A 21,233-nucleotide genomic window follows, 5' to 3' on the forward strand; every position below is an offset into this window, starting at 1 on the left:
CTTCTGAAGTGGCTCCATGGGAAAAGCAGCTGAGAAGTTCAGCACAGAGATGAGCAGCAACACCACCAGCAGGGCTCTTTTCATGTTCCCAGTCATCCTTCACTCTCATACTAACAGTGAACAGGCACACGTCTGTTCAATTAAAACACCACTCAAAGGGTGTGACCCAAAGTTGTTGTGCGTCACAGGGAAAATTACGGCACAGGGCGGCATTGTGTCCATAAAATCAATGTTTATTTAAGACATTTAAGAATTATGTGAAAAAGAATGTTTTAGTCCCACACAAAAGATCTCAGTTAATGCCATTCCTTCAGGTTAAATGGAAATGTTTTTAAAAGACACCAGGGCGACCGACTCGATATTTGTCCCTGTTGAGCTCTCCCATCTCATACGGAGGTAGCTGAGGAATATATTCAAACACATACAGAAAATGTGATTCATATATATATATTAGATTTCTGTAAAACGTAAACTTGATTTGCATTTATGTGACTTATAAACTACAATGTGCAATGCTACAAAAAGAAGAACGATTACAGCTAATAATAAATTAAAAGTAGAAATACTGCATCACAATTAGAAGTTAATACAAAATAAATCATAAAATAAAATCAGCAGAGAAATGCAGTATTGGTAATATGAGAAAGAAAATATAAACCGTGTTAAAAATTCACAGTCAGTAATCCTAATTTCAGATGTGTTATTTGAAATTAAAAGCATTAAGTTAAAAATGTATACGTCTATACAGTCATAAACCATAATTTGGACATTTTTTTGCACAAAGCACGAGGGAACGTTCTATTTAAATCTCCAACACTCAAACTTCAACATAGTGAGTAATCCTGAAAGCACATATCTGACAAGAGTCCTCTCTAACTTTGTCAGTTAATGTCAATTTCACACTCCCTCTTTTTGGTATGTGTGCTGATTCTCAAAAATATGAGAGAAAATTAAAAAAAAAAAAAAAAAAAAAGGATTAGATGGGCACATAACAACCCATCCATCCAGTACACAGAGCTGGTGATCGGCAATCCCAAAATCGAAAAGATCTACACACTAAAAACCTGTTTTCTTTCAAATTTAAGAGAATTCAAGTTAATAAAGTGGTAAAATCAATACATATTCTCATGTAAAGTGGAAAGTCATGGCACATCTAGCAGATGTTTTGCGCAGACACATTAAGAGGTCATTCGCTCACATTAAATTTCCATCATGATCTGCAAAACCGCAACATTCATTATGAGCAATATCCCAAATAAAATACGATTAGTACTTCTAAGTATGAAAAAATCTTGATAAAATAGAATTAAAAACAGCTTTATCCTCATTAATCATACCTACTTGATTAAACTCTCCCAATTATGGCATGGGTTAACAGTGGTTAACTTTCACCTGTCTAGAAATCTAAGTTGGCTTCCAGTTTAGAGGAATAAAAATGACAAATTTATATGTGTACATGATGATGTTATCCAACAACTGGTGCTAAAATGGGCCCACAATACACGCTATCTGTTAACAGTGCAAAAGTGCGTTTTTTTTAGCCGAAGTGTGGCCCATTTGTTGTGAATGTCTTTGAATGCATGTATGAATCCTACATTTGGTTGTCAGAAGAAAAGAACAGGATTATGTCACCATTAAAGGTGTACTGGCATATCTGCGTTAGGCTTTTCTAAGAATAAAAGCCTGAATAATGGTACCTCTGATGCAAACATGTGAAGCAAGGATCATGAGTGCATTTTGTTAGATTACTCAGTACAAACATTTTTTTTTTTGGGGGGGGGCTGAGGGAGACTGTGGCGTTAAGTGGGCTGTAAAGGTATACAGCCTACCCCTACCCCACCCTCATGGCAAACCATTGGTGCCATAAACGTCCAGCGGTTAATTTCTGGGTCGTACATTTCCAAAGAGCTGAGATTGGACTGTCCATCATAACCTCCCACTGCATAGAGTCGACCGCAGTTGGCCACTAGAGAAATGCGGCTGCGTCGAGTGTTCATGGCCACTAGGTGGCTCCACTGATCCGTTATTGAGCTGTAAACCTCTGCTCCACTAAGGAACGCAGAGCCGTCATAACCTCCTGCCACATACAGATTGCTGCCCACGGCTGCAGCACCATGCCGACAGCGCTTGTTTATCATGGGAGCAACAGGGTGCCATAATGCTGTATGCTGGTTATAGTACTCCACCTAGTGGCAGAGACATGAAACAACAAGGAGTATTCTTTTAACATATTGTTGTATTTTGTAACTTATATCCTGTCAGTTGAATTATGATGTTCACTTACTGTGTTGAAGATCTGTAGACCATCATGACCACCTGAAACATATATTCTGCCTTCAAACACAGTAACACCAGCAGCACTGCGGCTTGCGCTCATTTCTGTCACTATTGTCCATCTGGTAGCACAAGACACACAAAAAAATCAGACACATTCTGATTCCAAATCACCACAGCAAACGCTGCTACTGAACACGTCTTTACTTTACATTAAATATTAATATATTAAATTAAATTATGAAAATAAACGTGATGTAATAAGTAAACACTGCTTCAAGTAATTATTCAAATAATCAGCCAGTAATAAAATGAAGAACAAAGAAACAAATTATAATAGAACAAATAATATTAATGACATTAATTTGCTATTTTAAACATAAAATATTATTATATTAATACATGAAAAATTAAATTAAAACCATGACATATACAGTAAAACCAAAATTTATTCAGACACCTTGAACATTTGATTCATTATTACAGTTTATTCACTATAGTTTAAAAAAATGGTAATAAAATATGACAAGATCTCAGAGTTAAACTGTGTCAGAAAAAATTAATCTTAATTATGTCAGTGAATACTTAAGCAAAACATGGTCAGGTTAAAGTGTCTGAATTTTTGGTTCCAAATTTATCATCAATTTTACTAGTAGTCCACTGTATGAAGAATTTTTGGGTATAATATGTCACAGTTTATTTTGCTATTCTCACTTACACAAATGAACTAGTAAAAATATATAAAAATATATATAAAAAATATCAAAAATGTCTGAATAATTTTTGGTTCCACTGTAAGTATAAACTGTTATACTGCAATAACAAAAAATATATAAAACACAGAATAAATACTTGTAACAAAATCATTATTAATGATATAACAGAGAGTAGCAGGTCTTTTAGGCTTTCTATCATAAAACAGTGCTCAAATATTTGAAGTGTATGATAGGACCTTTCAAATTCAATGTAGTTCGACCAAGATTAAATAAGCATTAGATTTCAATAATGTGCTGTAAAAGTGTAATAATCATAAGGCAGAGTAGAAGGTAGTAAAGATTTAAAATTAAAATGGACTTTTTGACTAATTTAATGTAAATTTAATTTTTTTAAATTATTATTAGTCTTTTTTGAAATATAATACAGCCTTGATGGGCACACATATACTATAACATTAAGTATTTTAGTAGTATTACTAAGTAATAAAAATAATATTTATGATCCAAACATTATTGTCACATAGATATATGTAATTTAAAGGCTTCTTTACTTTTTTTTTTTTTTTTCTTTTTTCAACAAAATATTTTCCATTCCTTAAAATGCTGATTACTTGATTGACAAATAAATCAAGTGACAGCCCTACATTGATACAAATCATTTTCTAAACATTATCTAAAGAATGTATGACTCACCTGTCAGTCTCTGGGGAATAGCACTCAACTGAATTTAGAGAGGACTTGCCATCATATCCACCACAGACATATATATGACCATCAACAACAACTGTTCCCATCGCACTAATGCAGAAGAAAGAGAAGAAAGACCAAAAGCATCAGATATATATCACATGTACTTAAATATAAGCAAAAACGGTTTCAATTTAGCTTCAAAATAGCTTTTCAAATAAAGTATATTAAATATACACCGATCAGGCATAACATTATGACCACCTTCCTAATATTGTGTTGGTCCCCCTTTTGCTGCCAAAAAGCAGAAGATCCTTTAAGTCCCGTAAGTTGCGAGGTGGGGCCTCCATGGATCGGACTAGTTTGTTCAGCACATCCCACAGATGCTCGATTGGATTGAGATCTGGGGAATTTGGAGGAGAAGTCAACACCTCAAACTCATGTTGTGCTCCTCAAACCATTCCTGAACCACTTTTGCTTTGTGGCAGGGCACATTATCCTGCTAAAAGAGGCCACAGCCACCAGGGAATACCGTTTCCATGAAAGGGTGTACATGGTCTGCAACAATGCTTAGGTAGGTGGTACATGTCAAAGTAGCATCCACATGGATGGCAGGACCCAAGGTTTCCCAGCAGAACATTGCCCAAAGTATCACACTGCCTCCGCCAGCTTGCCTTCTTCCCATAGTGCATCCTGGTGCCATGTGTTCCCCAGGTAATGACGCACAAGCACCCGGCCATCCACGTGATGTAAAAGAAAACGTGATTCATCAGACCAGGCCACCTTCTTCCATTGCTCCGTGGTCCAGTTCTGATGCTCACGTGCCCACTGTTGGTGCTTTCGGCGGTGGAGAGGGGTCAGCATGGGCACCCTGACTGGTCTGCGGCTATGCAGCCCCATCTGCAACAAACTGCGATGCACTGTGTATTCTGACACCTTTCTATCAGATCCAGCATTAACTTCTTTAGCAGTTTGAGCTACAGGTGCTCATCTGTTGGATCGAACCACACGGGCCAGCCTTCGCTCCCCACGTGCATCAATGAGCCTTGGCCGCCCATGACCCTGTCGCCAGTTCACCACTGTTCCTTCCTTGGACCACTTTTGATAGATACTGACCACTGCAGACCAGGAACACCCCACAAGAGCTGCAGTTTTGGAGATGCTCTGACCCAGTCGTCTAGCCATCACAATTTGGCTCATGTCAAACTCGCTCAAATCCTTACGCCTGCCCATTTTTCCTGCTTCTAACACAACATCTTTGAGGACAAAATGTTCACTTACTGCCTAATATATCCCACTCACTAACAGGTGCCGTGATGAAGAGATAATCAGTGTTATTGACTTCACCTGTCAGTGGTCATAATGTTATGCATGATCAGTGTATTTCTCTCAAAATTTCACAATTTCCTACCTGCGTTGAGTATTCATGCTAGCAACTTTGGTCCACGTGTCAGTTTCTGGGTTGTAAACTTCCACGGTTCTAAGCCGTGATTGACCGTCGTAACCACCAATGGCATAAAGGAGCCCGTTCACAACAGCAACACCCACTCGACTGCGGGCTGTGCTCATAGGTTGGCATCGCTCCCAACAGTTTCCAATTGGATCAAACACCTCCACGACATTTAATGAGTCACCTGTGCATAAAACACTGACTCATTAACAAAAACTGACACTTGACAGTAACTAGCACATGAGTTTTCTAAAAGGACAGTGTGAAGGAGGAGGTACCAGCACTGTTGAGGCCCCCGACTGCATAGATTAAACCTGCGATGGATGTGCAACATCTCTGTCGGGTCTTATAGGCTGGGAGGTGCGGCCGTCGCTCCGGCATCAGATGGTAATCTTTCGCCTCATCAACAAGGTCCCTGTCAGAGTAAAAGACAAATGCATGTTAATGCATGGATACTTTTGGAAATGCACAAAAAATTCCCAAAAATAATTAATCCCCACATCCTTTCAAAAGTATTACTAAATAATGCCACCAGCCACATAATAATAATAATTTACATTTGGGCCATTTGAAATTTCACTCAGATTTACATCACAATATGGATGAAAAGATTATCGCAACTTCCGCTGCTGATTTTAAGTACAAATCTTAGATATTGTATTGAAAATGTATTTCATGTAGATTTGTATCTGCAAAAATATCATATTTTGGATTTGAAACAGTATGTTTATGGGGAATAAGTTATCTAAAAGAAACTTGCCTGCATTTGTGGCAGCAGCGTACAAGCTCATCTTGTTGGACTCGGTCAGCGAGGAACTGAGGACGACATAGAGGCAGTCGGGTTTTAGACAGTAACTCCGGTAACCGTGGCTCCCGATCTTCACGTGCATGTCGCACCCAAGCAAGCACGGCCTCGAACACCTACAAACAACAAAGAGGATCAGGCTCTCTCTAATTTTATATTGTCTCATTAAAGAAAACATTGTCACTTTATGTTAGTCATTAGAATCTGACCTGCTCCTCTGCTTGGACATTGAGCTCATCGCAGCCCACAAGCTCAAACACCTCCTCCGGCCGAAGGGCCAGGAACTCCTCGGACAAAGATACCTCCACAAAGTGCTGGTGAACGAAGATGTTGGCTGCATCGTAAAGTGTAGTGCACATCATAGTCTCTGCGAACTGCCGTACACCAAGGCAATTCTTTGGATGCAACCTGTAAATTAGGAGCAAGTCTAGAATGATCTGTGTATATGAAATGAATCACTTTCATATCTCCTTTTTATAATCTTTATAACTCCATAACCTGAAAGAGGCCTGTCACAGTTATTACTTAACGGCCTGATTGCGATTACTCGATCCTATCTTTATTATTTGATTATACTGGAATGACGTGTGTTATCTACTTCTGCGGCAGGGCATATTTGGAGTTTCTGCACAAGAGCGCCCTCTGGCTTTCAGATGGAGAAGCATTTACTACTGATCAAAGAGCCATACAGCTCTGACAAGAGCTGCGCATAATCGCAGCCTTTGCCAAATTGTGTGCGATAAAATTCGCGATAAATTGCAATATTTTGTGCAGCCCTAATAATGTGTATATAAAATAATAGTTTATTTTTGTGGACATAAAATAAACGATAATCTGTAAAATTTTTAATGTTTTTGAAAGCAGTCATTTATTTGATCAAAATACAGTAAAATAATAATAATGTGAAATATTTGAATAATTCAAAAGAACTGTTTTTTTTTTTTTATATTTATATTTTAAGATGTAACTTATTTCTGTGATGGCAAAGCTGAATTTTCAGCATCATTACTCCAGGCTTCAGTGTCACATCATCCTTATATTAGGGGTGTAACGGTACATGTATTTGATTCATCCCAAACCGCCATGGTACAGGCGTCACGGTTCGGTGAATACAGTCAAACAATGAATACAGTCAGTCACAGGGGATCCACACTCCAATCCAGAAGGGGGCGCGAGCGGTAATGCAATGCTGTTTGCTAACCGCCACAACAAGTAAAAGCGCAGAAGAACAGATGATCTATGCATATATATGTTTAAATGTATGTAAAAAATTTGTCATGAAAACAAGTTGACAGTAACTGTGTAAATGATCATATTTAAAAAATTAATCAGAGTAGAAAAATAATTGAAAAAATAATTTTATAATAAGATTTAGAAGTTTACCAAACCCGTACCGAACCGTGACTTCAATACCGAGGTACGCACCAAACCTGCATGTTTGTTTGTGTGTGTGTGTATATATATATATATATATATATATATATATATATATATATACACACACATAAGTACCTAGGACAAAAGCTGTTTTAAACGCAAAGGGTGACACCAAATATTAATTTGATTTAGTTAATAGCAGTTAATTGATAATTAAAATCTATTTATGACATTACTTTTGAAAGCATCCTCATTTTTAGTCTTATTTTTTCTAAGACTTTTGAAGAGTACTCTGTGTGTGTGTGTGTGTATGTATGTATGTATGTATGTATGTATATATATATATATATATATATATATATATATATATATATATCTTACAATATCTATATTATATGTTATGAAGAAATCATTATTTGTTTAATCTGTACCTCTGCTGTAGAAAAGAGCAGCAGGCATCTTTGACATTTTGAAGCTGCAGGAAACTGGCCCCTATCAGGAGGGCCTGGACGTTCTGCTGGTCTATGGCTATGTGTCCATTGTAGGCAAAGTTTATTAGGGCTTCAAGTGCACTGTTTAGAGGCAAAACAGAGATGAATGTATTAACATACACTTACAGACAAAAAAAGACTATGTCTAGAGATCTTGATTGTTGATTGGTTTTGTATCTTCACCTGGGGTCCATGCCCTGCATGACGATCTCATCCTGTTTGCATTCCACCATGTCATTGGTGAACATGGCATGGAAGTACGGAATAGAAGCAGCAAGAACTATTCTGTGAGCACTGAATTTGTGCTCTCCTACCTGCATACACACAGACAGATGCACAAATCTTGATCAGAAATCATCTCATACACTTACATCTCATACAGAAATGTCCAGGTTCAGTGTTGATAATGTGACATTCAGTGGCATTTTTGGGTTCCAAATGAAACATTATTATCCCTCTACCCAAACGATCACAAAGTATATCCATTCTCTACGGCAAAAATTAACAGACAAGTGGAATTTTAAAAAATGAAGCAGAAATGTGAGGGGAAAATGGAACACTGACGAATTAAGTAAACCTGATATACTGAAAATATACCATAATCCTTAGCATGATCTGTAGTATGTACCATAAGCCAGCTGTCAGTCAGCAAAGACATGCGTACAGCAGGTCAGGTGAAAAAGATAAAGAGGATTATTACTCTCTGTGACCCACATAAAGGGCTGATGATGCAACAGTTAAAGCACAGCCGCAGATCAGAGACAGGTTTCATTAGCTGATGCTTCTACTAATTGTGCTTAATACAGCAACATATATAATTATAAATATATATACACATCACTCAAAAACAAGGAGGCAGCAGCAAACCACCTCTTTTTTTCTTTCTTTTTTTGTTATAGAAAACGTGAGAAATTTGCAACATTTTTCATTGTTTATTTTTCATATAACATACATTTTCAAATGTATATATCTTAATGTTTCATTTTTAACACTTATGTCTCTATTATATTCTACCTTTCTTTTCTTCTCGAGCTACAGAAACAACATTTCTGTTCCTCCAATTACTGTTGCATGCTTCATTGAGGTGCTTTTAAGAAATAAACCTTAACTTGACTTAAAGTAGGCTGAATTTGGCATATTATAATGAATCTGAAGCTGTGGTTCTCAAACAGCGTGCTGGGACCTCAGCACACTTCCAATGGGGCCTCAAAATTATTTAAAACAAGCTTTAAAACAGCAGAAATCTAGATATAAACTGACATCATTATTTTAATTAAATTATTTTCATTATTTATAAAAAACGTTGAATTCATTTCCTCAACAAAGCTCATTCACTAAAAAAAGTCATGAAAATTTCGAATATATATTTTTTATTGGATAGAAATTATTATTTGGGAGGGGAAAATAGTTTTAAAAATAACTAATAACGAATAAAGGGGGGAAACTTGCAAAAAAACTTTCTTAAAATAAGCCAACCAGTTCAAGATATATTGGATATCCAGCTCTCACAGGTGTTTCTATCAAACTCAGCTTGACAATATAGTTAAACATTAAATATGAGGAAATGACAGCTACTCAACAGACCATGTAAGGCGAGTTCACAGCCCAAGCCGTTTATAATTTCTCTACCGGTTAAAATAATAATAGCAATAACAGTAGGAGGTATTGTTCCTCTTCCGTGCTTTAATAGTTTATAATATCCAGCTTATATGCAGCTGATGAGGGTGTTAGCTGTACATGCTAACTAAATAACACTAGAATACATCGCCTTCAAAGCTGATACAAAATACAGAAAGCTACATTTTGTATGCAAATGAGACACATTAGCAAACGACCTGACATACTTGAAAATTACAGCTCTTCCTTCTGCTAACAGTGTCTGTACTTCACTAGCCTCTACCATGCTGAAAGCCCAGTGCTACTTGGTTAGCATTTCACTAGCAAATTAACCCTAAAGAAAAGCACAGTACTTTTAGGGTAACGTCACACAGTTTCCCTTGTCGTCGGATCTCCTCCATCACTGCATATCCACGAGCGGGCAAATCGGCGACAGAAAAATGCATTAAATCTTCTAATTCTTCAAAAATCGTGTCACCCATCGTCATTGATGGACTGGAAACGACACTTTTTGTCCAAACCGAGACGCCGTAGATCGAGCTGTTTTACTGAGTGCCCTCCACCGGCGGTGTCAGTTCCTTATCCTGCAGGGGTCATATACAGCTCACAGTGCCCTGGCCAATTTACTGCCCTAGGAAAAATTTAACCGGTTGCCCCTTGCATCGCAACCAATTCCACCACTGATCATATATTCACACTAGAGCTGCACGATTCTGAATAAATTGTTTTTTTAAAAGAGATGGTTAGAGATGGTTCAGTGTTTTTGAACGAATCTCTTGAATGATTCAAAGACAAATACATTTTTTTAACAGTCACTTGACACCACCTACTGATGAAACGATGTAATTGATACAATCTTTATTTGATGAGTCAAGTTACTTTCAAAGGGTTGTATAAAAAGCCGATGATTGTGAAACTATACAAAATTAGCACCTAACAAATTATAGCCTAAACACAAATAAAAAGAGTAATTACATCTAGCATTAGTGCACAAAACAGTATTCACTGAGCACGTCTAGCACAGTGGTTCCCACAGTGGGGGTCGGGACCCCCCGGCGGGTCGCAGGGGTCGCGAGATGATTTCCAAAAATCAAAAAAATGTTTTTTTAAATGATTAGAAATAGCATATTTTATCAATAATTGTAACAAAATACTAAAAATAGTAGTTAAATTAAAAACAAAAACCATGCAAATAAAAAAAGCCATCAACCTTTCGATTTTCCTTCCCCTCAACCGTGACTCCCGAGGTGATTACGACAGATTAACGACATATTGGCAACAGCATCAGTTGCAGCAGGTTAATTTACAGCACCATGTTAAACATTCAGACATGTGCACGTAGGTAATTATTTAGGCTTTAAGCTTTGGATATTATTTTTGTCGAAATGAAACTTTGGTTAATATCGACCAAAGACAACGCAGGGAGGCCTGCGGAGGAGAGCGGAGAAGCACCACCGTCATGCCTTTGCAGTACATATGCAGCACGCGCTATTCACATATGCTGCGTTTGCAGTGCGCAACTGATCCGTGGCTGTTTATCACAAACACAACATTTACTTATTTTTATTTAAAATCCAAAAGTTGTTACTGAACATGGCTTGTCAGCATTGCGACTATATTTCATAGATGTCACGTTTAAACGCACTACATTTCACAAGTTCGCCTGCCCATTCAGTCTGAATGGTTAATGGTAAAACAAGCTTGCTGTACTCGAAGGAGGCTCGAACCCGAGGCTCGGCTCAAGCTCCGAGTTAAACCCCCCTATAACAGTACTGCATAGAGGGAGAGTAAGAAAAATAGAGGAGGAGATGTGGAGGAGGAGGGATGCTGGAAGAATTGTCGCTGGCTTCTCCCGAACCTACGTTTGGAACTACATTTAAACGTTTTATTCAATTTATTACTTTATATAAAGTAATACTTTTGATTTATATTTAACGTTGCTTACGCAAGTGGCAAAACATTTAAACATAAGCTTTATGTTAAATCACAAACATTTTAAATTAAAACTTAAAATAGACAAAAAAAGGCGACTGTCGTCTTTTCTTTCCTTTTAAATCTTTTTACAAGAAATCCCTCAGGTCATAAAGAACTTTGTTTTTCCACCTTCACGAAGAGACGAGTGCTATCCATTATGTCTACTTGTTCACCTAAAACATGCTAAGTTCACCTACTTGTTTCTCAGAAAAACAATGATACAATGTGCATTCCGTGTTGGAATGTCTGTCTTTGTTTTGCTCTGTGCGAAACTGTATGTTGCTAGTTTATCCAATAGTATTTCGACATCACAGGTTGCCAGTTGGTGGAAAACACCGCGTATTGCAGCCATGGAAACCAGCAAACAAACTGGGTCAGAGAATCGCAGATTCTACCCAGCCTAAAAAGCTTCTGCATCCATCTAAAAATCTCTATGAACGACAGCATATTAAAACAGATAAATCAACTCATCAACTTACGGTGTGTAAGTCTCTTCGGCTTTCATTGTCAATTGCTCTCCCTCTTGTTGCGTGTCCTCAAGCTGGCAACCCGCGTCTTTGAAGGAGGGGGCGCGGCAAACAATATTTTGAATTTGGACTGCAGTACCTATTTCGACCACTGGATGTCATTCCTACATACCGCACCTTTAAATAAACCCATTTGTAAAAATCATTAATAATTTAGGCAAAATAAATAAATAAATAAAATTAAATTAAATTAAAAAGTGATATTAAATGCGTTTAAAAATGACATGATTATGTTACAAAATCACATATTCCTATCTGGGGTTTCTGGAGACCACAAACCTCCTGAGTGTACACCACCGTTTCAAGTGTTAGTTCACTCAAAAATGAAAATTATGTCATTAATTACTCACCCTCATGTCATTTCACACTCGTAAGGCCTTTGTTCATTTTTTGAACACCAATTTAGATATTAACACTTTCAATGCCCAGAAAGACATATTAAACATATTAAACATATAAACACATATTAAAACAGTTCATGTGACTACAGTGGTTCAACCTTAATGTTATGAAGCAAAGAGAATACTTTTTGTGCAAAAAAAAAAAAAAAAAAAAACCGACTTTATTCAACAATATCTAGTGATGGGCAATTTCAAAACACTGCTTAATGAAGCTTCGAAGCTTTACAAGTCTTTTGTTTCGAATCAGTGGTTCAGAGCATGTATCAAACTGCCAAAGTCATGTGATTTCAGGCGTTTTCAGCTCCTCCCCGCCTGCAAGCGGCTACTCTTACCAATTGGTTGCATCCAGCTGCAGCCGATGTCAAACACACCTAATGGTTCACCACTGGGGGGCGTGACTTTGATATACGCCGAACCACTGATTCTAAACAAAAGATTCGTAAAGCTTCGAAGCAGTGTTTTGAAATCGCCCATCACTAGATGTTGAATAAAGTCGTTATTTTGGTTTTTTTGGCACACAAAAAGTATTCTCGTCGCTTCATAACATTAAGGTTGAACCACTGTAGTCACATGAACTGGGCATCTGAAAGTGTTAATTGTCTTGCTGGCAATGGAGGCCTCACTGAGCCATCGGATTTTATCAAAAATATCTTAATTTGTGTTCTGAAGATGAACGAAGGTCTTACAGGTGTAGAACAACATGAGGGTGAGTAATTAATGACAGAATTTTCATTTTTGGGTGAACTAACCCTTTAAGGTTTAAGGTAAAAATAACTGTCATTAACTCTATTAGCTAGTTATTTCAAATTAGCGAAGGTTACTATCAGATTTATGTGGATGTACTGGTCTTATTCATGTGATTCACATGTAGCTACATCATGGCTTAGGTTAAGTTTTGCACAGCTTTTGATGTCTCTCTATATGAGACCAGACTAGAGTCCTGTGTGTGTGTGTGTGTGTGACTAGTGTGGAAAGATGATTGTTCAAGAAGTTACATTATAGATTTTGAATTGCCTAAAATAACCTTTATTGTGTCCTCTTGGTTATTGTAAATTTTCTGTATTGTTCTTCCTGTTCAGGTGTCAAAACAGCTTGTACACAACCAACACAAGTACCTATGATCGATAAGCATGGTTCAGTTATTAGATATCAAATATTAGAGCGTTGATTAGATATTCGTAGTCTTGTGTAATTACACAACTTCACCAACAGGTGGCTCAAAATCTCCAGTAAGAGATGTCTGGAGGTTTGTACAAATTCTATTTACAAAAATAAACAGAGAACAGACAGTCATTCTGGCAGGCATTAACTGGCAGTAAAAATAAGTTGTTCAGGTATAAGAGCTGTTACCTCAGGGGGAATTTAGTAGAAGTGCTTTTCTAAGAAAGTAAGCTCTAAGAAAGCTCTAAAAAAGGAAGATTATTTCAAATAATTTTTAGAAAGTAATAGAACAGATGTAGGTATTGGGGTGCTTGGTAAAATAAACTTTCAGGAACTGAATGAAGAAACAATGTGGTAAAAAGTGAGTCTTTTCATATATGTATACAATAAAAGAAAATTATTAATGCCGTGTTCAAGTGCAATTGCTTATTAAGGCCATGTTCAAGTATAATTGCTGACTATAGCCTTATGCAACTTCTCATTGAATTTCGCAAGAAGAGTGTGAAAGGTAAAAAGGGTCAATGAGTGTGAGATGCTACACAGTGAGTCGCCCCAAACAGATATGTGGACACTTTTGGACACCTAATATACTAAATTCTAATATACTAAATACTAAAACTAGTATACTAAAAATGTATAAATGTAATTGTATTCATCCACAAACAAATGATGTAAGACCTTTTCTCAGAACTAACTTCTCTTTTCTTAGCAATTCTGTAATTTTACTTTTAGACAAATAGTCTCAGGGTCATTTCTAGGGCATGTAGGCTACTGTTTAAAGTTTATCTCACATTTTATTAGCAGAGAAACCACAGGACAGTGGAACCACATGTTTCACTAACATTTGACAACCAGAAAATGTCCAAAGTGTCCTATTTTTAAATAAGATATCTATAATTGTTTAATCTATATCATTTAAAACAGAAATGTCTTTTTATCAAGTGTGTTTGTGCTATATTTCTACACACACACACACACACAAAAATGCCACTTGGTTTGATATATTGTTAAAAAATGTTTTTTTTAAAGGTGGGGCTTACGTGTCCAAATACATTTTTGAGCCATTGTATGTGACCTGAGAAAGGGTATTAAGAGGCTGTGGGAGGTTTTCACACATGTCTAAACCCAGTCATCCCATTTAAATACTAGTTACAACACTCATGCAAGCCTTGACTTGAGGAAGCCTAAATCACATACACAATTCACTGTTTACACCCACTGCACACACACTTCTCATTTACAGTTTACTCTCTTAGAAGAAAATGTTTATTTAGAATCTAAAGGGTTCTGTCAGGCGCTTCATACATAGACCATTTTAGGGGATCCCATTATGGGATCATTTTGTGGATTTAGTTGTAATTAATTTTTTTTTTTTTTTTAATAATTTTTCATCTTAATTAAATGTTATTGAATTAAACAGCTCATAAACATACTCCATCAGTAGAATAAAAAATGTAAAACATGTAAGTATAATGCAATCATTTAAAGGGTTAGTTCACCCAAAAATGAAAATTCTATCATTAATTTCTCACCCTCATGTTGTTCCAAACCTGTAAGATCTTCGTTCATCTTCGGAACGCAAATTAAGATATTTTTTATGAAATCCGATAGCTCTCTGACTCCTCCATAGACAGCAACGTAATTACCACTTTCAAGGCCCAGAAAGGTACTAAAGACATCATTAAAATAGTCCACGTAACTGCAGTGGTCCAACTTTAAAGGCACAATAAGTAAGATTTTTGCAGTAAAATATCCAAAAGCCACTAGGCCAGTTATATATAGTTTGTTCAGTTGAGTACTTACAATATCCCAAAGGTTTCCAACTATTTGTAAATCGTGAGAAAATCGCAATTTTAACCAAGGATACGGGACGTGTCTGGGAGTCGCCTGTCAATGCCGTCATATCAGCGTTACCCTCGGTTTCTGGTTTTATTTTGTACAAACCATGGAAAAACCAAAGACGCTTTAATATATTACATGTTTTATTAGACAAGGGAACAACTGTTTGGTTACATTTATAGACAGAAAACAAATTATTGTTATATAGCTCAACACGTCTTATTGTTTAAATCTAGTTCTCTTGATTTTCTGAGAGTACCATGCTTTTACCATGCCTCAGAGAAAAACACTATTTTGTCAAGTAGCTAACATAGCATAATCAGATGCAGCTTTATTTTTAGTAACAGTAATACATGTTTCTCCATTATACAATATGTTTTAGAATTAATTGCATGCCATTTATCAGCACAAGCCACCCAGCATTTATTAATATGATATTCTTTTCCACCGGCTGTGAGGTGAAGACGACATTTCCCAAGATTCCGCGCTCAAACTCGGCGTCATCAATCTACGCCTTTGTTTTGAATAGGCGACGTCTAGCGGCAAAAAAATCTACATATTGTAGCTTTAATGTTATGAAGCGACGAGAATACTTTTTACTCACACGCATGCGTCGTGCTGCTCACATGATAAGCGTCGGCCAATACCGAGTCTACGTTCTGACGTAGAACCTGGAAGCGCTGAACGTAAACAGCACAGGAGAATGACACAGAAGAGAAGAAATTGTTGAATAAAGTCGTTATTTTTGTGCACAAAAAGTATTCTCATCGCTTCATAAAATTAAGGTTGAACCACTGCAGTCACATGGACTATTTTAACGATGTCTTTAGTACCTTTCTGGACCTTGAAAGTGGTGGTTAAATATTAAGGAGTCAGAGAGCTCTCGGATTTCATCAAAAATATCTTAATTTGTGTTTCGAAGATGAACGAAGGTCTTACGGGTTTGGAAAGACACGAGGGTGAGTAATTAATGACAGAATTTTCATTTTTGAGTGAACTAACCCTTTAAGACATTTCTCCTTATATAGAACCTTTTCTTTAAAATTGAGTCAAGAACTCTAGGGTTCTACATATTTTTTCCAAGGAACTCGATACAAAATTGTATTAAATGACATGTTAAATCAACATCACAAACGTGTATTGAAATTTGAAACTGTTTTGTTTTATGTGTAGGGCATTTATAGCCCAATCACCCTTTGCACTGTGTAAATTATGACTGGGGTTGAGTAATCTGACATGCACTGAATAGTTTTATGGCACAGGACAGTAAAAGGATCTCTCTGTGTGCATATTGTCTAAGCTTTACGGTAGCATATTAAAAAGAGGAAATTCAGAAAGCTCTAGCCAGTAGGAAAAGCTGGACGGAGATGAAATGATGTCTGTAGGTCGGGCTCTTTAGTACACTGAGTATGTGTAGGGTGGACTGCGACTGAACGTCCAGAGACCCACGTCTCTCACGTAGGTCTGCTTTCGGGAGCCTTATTCTTTTTTTCTGAGAATCCGTAAGGATGGGATTAAATTTACCAGAACAGTGAATGTTTTGCCTCGCTTTTAAAACGATTCTCGCGGTTCGTGTCGTTTTAACTGCTTGTTGCAGTATTTATATGGGATTGACGACGGTACTGTAACTTGAAGTCGTGACCAGCGGGATCCGTCACTCTTCTATATTCAATGAAACACGTTTGCAGCTACAACATCGCTGCAAGCCTCAGGAGGTCCTGCGTGCTCAGTTGGTCTTAAAGGAGCCGTCAAAGCAGCACACAAGGGTAAAATGACTATGTCCGTCCCAGAGAACATATCGGGGTCCGGGGGGAAAGAGGAGGAGAGTGAAGATGAGAGTGAAATCTTGGAGGAAAGCCCCTGCGGCCGCTGGCAGAAGCGACGGGAGCAGGTACGTCTCGAGGTTAATGGACATATTGGAAGCATCACTGTCATTATCCTGCATAGACGTCTGGATCATACTTAAATGTGTATTTAACTATTAATGAAGTATTTAAAGGGCTCTGCAAATGAAAAAACGCTGTATGATGTGGTTGTGGGTGTCCTCGTGATATACCAGTCCACATGGAGAGTTTATAGTATTTGCAGCGGTTAAACACACTGAAGAATGGCCGTTATGACAAACAACATGTAAATCGATGCATATATGCTTTAACAACAAGTATGTTGTACATTTAACGTCATTTTAGAAGTGTTGCTTGTAGTTTTCGTATGAGATTCAATGTAAACATTTGAGTTTACGCACAGCCCCTCCCCCTCCGCCCACGTACAGACGCGCACGCCAATACAGCGCATTCATAGTATAAGTCACTATTATTTTTATTCATTTGTGTATCGTATTTGTTCTTTTTTTGTTGTTTGAGATAAAATGGGCGTGGAGGTGTCAGCTCATCTCCTTCTGGCTTGTGTTGAAGCGTGATCTCGGCTTTCTTTGAGATAAGTCACAGATACAGTAAACTAAAGCTTATCAGTCCTGGCACACATTCAGTGTATCTATCGTACGGGACACTGGAAACTGGTAACCTCCTTTTTTAACCATGTGCTGCTTGTAGTTCTAATTGTTAAACTTTATTTGTATGCTAATTAATGCTAACCTCATCCATCTGCAGTGTAAAATCTAGTTGGTTGATTTTACTTTTAAGAAGCATGAAAACCCTTGACTTCTAAGTAAGCATACTTATTGGACTATTTTAAGTAAAGTGTACTAGGTATTGCATGTTCTTCTCTGAGGAAGTACTTGTGTCATCAAGTTTACCTAAGAGTGTACTTAACCATTTAAAATAACCATGAAGAGCAGAATGAGGGGTGGCAACTAGGCACTATATGACTAACACCGCCCCAATAAATATTATTTAGCTCACTTTGACATTTTATTGAGGTGCCATTTTAATATTTACTCAGGCTAATATTTGCTTACTTATACATTTCAATAGCAATTAGTAATTAATCCAAAAATGTTGTTCAGCTAATTTCGGAGATGTCACAACTACATTGTTAACCATTCAAAAATTAATTAATAAAAAAAATTGTAACATTAAAAATTTTTTTTCAATATATTGTGTTGTTTTGGCTATTTCTCCACATAAACGTTTTGCTTTGCTTTGGTATGTGTGGAAATTCTCACTTACTCGTCTCTGGACAAGCAGGCCCGGTTCTGTGGAACACAAGAGCACCCTCAGTTTTAACTGTAATAGTATATTGGTGGAACAGATTTGGCAAATGCTCCAGTTCGTGTGTTTGCGCTCTGGAAAGCATCAAAGGTTTCTATTAACAGTGTGTTTTTGCTGCATTGAGCAATGTAGCCAATCACAGTCATATCTGTTGATCTCTTGAATGCAATGGCCAATCAGAAGTGTTTAAGTTACCATCTCTCAAAATCTACTCCCAGCTCTACTCACACCGGAATTTTTGTTCAGTTCTGAGTTTTGCATGCTCGCGAATCCTCTCATTTTATCAAAGTGTAGATGATGTAAATAGGAGATTCATTGTGCAGTGTAGATCGCTTCATTGATTATTTTATATGGTTACTTTAATCATATTTACTTTATTTGATTATTTTGTGAGATTGCGTTGAACCGAGATGAATGACTGCTTTTTAGTGATTATAAAGGGAGCGGTCTTTGTGCGCTTTCTAGGTTATATAATCCATTCAGAATTTTAATTAAAGTTTTGTTTTTCGTGCAGCTAAGAGGGCCAACGACTCCATACTGCAAAGTTTCGGAAGTGACATCCACATACAAATGCGGGATTCACTCTGGAAATTGCAGTGATTGACGTAGCAATAACCGTAGCAATCGACGGAACATAAATGTGTCAAAATAGATGTGTATTAAGCAATGTAAATGCAGACTAATACTTTTAAATATTCAAATTTTAGTATCAAAATATTTTTGAAATGCTGCAATTAGGCTATCTGTAAAAGTAATAACTTTGCTATTCCTGTTATGGTGGAGCGGAGCTGTTGCTTATGGGTCACTGACAAATAAGGTTTTTAAAAGTGTAAAAAAACCATAATGGAGATATAATTAATTTTTAAATAAAGTTTTATTAAGTGTTAACAATGAGATTGTGTGGTTTTTATAGTCAATTAACACTGCTTTTGTCTTTTTTTTTTTTACAAGATGGACAAAATTTGTCACCAAAAAAGTCATTCGGTTTAACCAAAATTTCGGTTTTACTGAATGACACATTTGGTTATACCAAATGACGATATTTTCAAACAATGCTAACAGGCTTATAGTTAGCTAATTAGCTTGGGACAATCAAACATTTTATATTAAATACAAGTTTTTAAAATATTACGTTTTCCATGTTTTATAGCGGTTGTACCGAATGACCTGATGTTTCGGTACATGCGTATGAGCAAGAGAAAATAACTATTTGAAAAATTCATAAGAGAGAGTAAATTACTTTGCTTCATGACCATGTGGTCCTTTGCAGGTGTCTGAATGATATCCCATCCTGTCACATGATATTGACCGCATGATTTGATCCAAAATGGTCCCTTTATATTGGTTACTCTGAATGACATCAATGAAATTCATTTTTCTGGACATTCTTTCTCATGACAAAGCAACAACTTCTACACATAATTGTAATACCATTTTGCACTATGTTGATATATGATGTTATAAAATCATGCCAGAATAAAAAAATGTATACATTTATTACATTTTAAGATATTTTAATCACAAGTGAAATGGCTGTATTGGCCTTTGGATGGTTAAACCAAATGACCTTTTGACACTTCAAAATCTTTAAAATACCTTTATATGTAGCAAATATAATTAAAACCTTTTGGATTCGATAAAAGAGATCTAGTTGTACTACCTTACATACTTTGGATGTCCTATCTTTGTTTTTTATTATTATTAAGGCCTTTGGACAAAAAAATGACCCATCACATCATTGACCCTTACACAATTTATCTGCACTTTACTGGAGCACCCTCACTAATTTCAGAAGCACGTTCAGTAATTTGATTGTGGAACCAGGCCTGTGGTGGACAAGAGTGCGTTCTTCTTCCGACACTGCAGCGGCATAGCCGGCGCTCCAGTCTGTGGATTCACGTCAGTCTGCGTTTTACACTTAGCCTACTGCAGGGACAGAAATGCGCCTTTATCAGACAGGCAGAGCAACCTGTCACTCACATGAGATCGCAGCAGTAGCAAACAACAACGATCCAATCAATTCCCGATGGACAAAATCCCGTCCTACATCTTTTCTTGTTCAAGAAGCCGTTTCACTTGGATTTACATAGCAATAGGGAAGAAAAGACTATTGCAACAACTTCCGTTTCATGCAGACTTTTAAGTTGACTAGTTGCAACTAAACTCAAATTTGTATTATTGTTTTAACTGTTTAAATTGTCTCAAAATTATATAAAAATGTAAATAGCATATAAATAGTATATAAATATTTTGATGAGCAGGTAGTATATAATATTTTAAAATGATTTATATTACATTACATGATATTTAAAGTCATTTTTATTAGGACAATTTTATATTTTTAGTTATGACAACTTTTGTGTTTACTGTGTAACAGTAACTTAATTAAAACTAATAAAATAAGCAAACAATTGTGCTTAAGTTAAGCCACCAAAATTGTTTAATTTGAAATACCTGTTTTTTACTGTGTACTCAAAAGCATGAAACATAATACACACTTTATGTGCATATTTGTGAAAGTTTTCCATTTTATGTTTACAAGCCATGTGAGTTTCAACACGGTGCGGATTATGTGTTCTTTTTCCTTGACACTTGATTGTGAAAAGCAATAAAGATGCAAAATTGGCTAAAAACAGTGGGACAAAGTGGCTGGAACACAACGAGTAATTATTTCCTCCTCGTGAATAGCCTGTAAGTGCAAGAATGTTATTAGTATGTGTCTCACTCTCTTATTGCGTCAGTGT

At 36.6% G+C, this 21,233-nt stretch overlaps 3 protein-coding genes across 4 annotated transcripts in view; 2 read left to right on the plus strand and 1 right to left on the minus strand.

Annotated features, from left to right (window-relative positions):
• Window positions 1-21,233, plus strand: part of bfsp2 (beaded filament structural protein 2, phakinin) — a 45,707-nt gene that overhangs the window by 6,691 nt on the left and 17,783 nt on the right. The gene's annotated exons all lie outside the window — the stretch shown is intronic.
• klhl18 (kelch-like family member 18) lies at window positions 213-10,016 on the minus strand. The gene is made up of 10 exons (XM_051881926.1): window positions 9,771-10,016; window positions 7,984-8,114; window positions 7,741-7,881; window positions 6,142-6,340; window positions 5,888-6,048; window positions 5,406-5,542; window positions 5,089-5,311; window positions 3,684-3,788; window positions 2,285-2,396; window positions 213-2,186 (listed from the first exon to the last, which is right to left on the minus strand). Exons 1-10 carry the CDS (start codon window positions 9,903-9,905, stop codon window positions 1,800-1,802), a joined length of 1,731 nt encoding a protein of 576 aa, XP_051737886.1. The 5' UTR covers window positions 9,906-10,016; the 3' UTR covers window positions 213-1,799.
• Window positions 16,649-21,233, plus strand: part of nrbp2a (nuclear receptor binding protein 2a) — a 33,715-nt gene continuing 29,130 nt past the window's right edge. The window contains exon 1 of one of the 2 annotated variants that reach the window (XM_051881939.1): window positions 16,649-17,210. In XM_051881939.1, coding sequence (XP_051737899.1) covers window positions 17,091-17,210 — 120 coding nt within the window. In that variant the 5' untranslated portion in view covers window positions 16,649-17,090. The remainder of the gene's footprint in view (window positions 17,211-21,233) is intronic. The other variant, XM_051881950.1, reaches the window with a different exon arrangement.

This window comes from Ctenopharyngodon idella, chromosome 2 (assembly GCF_019924925.1).
Source record: "Ctenopharyngodon idella isolate HZGC_01 chromosome 2, HZGC01, whole genome shotgun sequence".
NCBI classification, from domain to species: Eukaryota; Metazoa; Chordata; class Actinopteri; order Cypriniformes; family Xenocyprididae; genus Ctenopharyngodon; species Ctenopharyngodon idella.

What these genes read in the sequence shown, in the direction of transcription:
- klhl18 (XM_051881926.1), bottom strand. Translation starts at nt 9,905, where the DNA reads ATGACGATGGGTGACACGATTTTTGAAGAATTAGAAGATTTAATGCAT. An exon ending in TGCTCTTTTCTACAGCAGAG is followed by an intron (nt 6,341 to 7,740) that starts GTACAGATTAAA and finishes CCTAATTTACAG; the next exon opens with GTTGCATCCAAAGAATTGCC. An exon ending in GTCTACAGATCTTCAACACA is followed by an intron (nt 2,187 to 2,284) that starts GTAAGTGAACAT and finishes CTCTGCCACTAG; the next exon opens with GTGGAGTACTATAACCAGCA.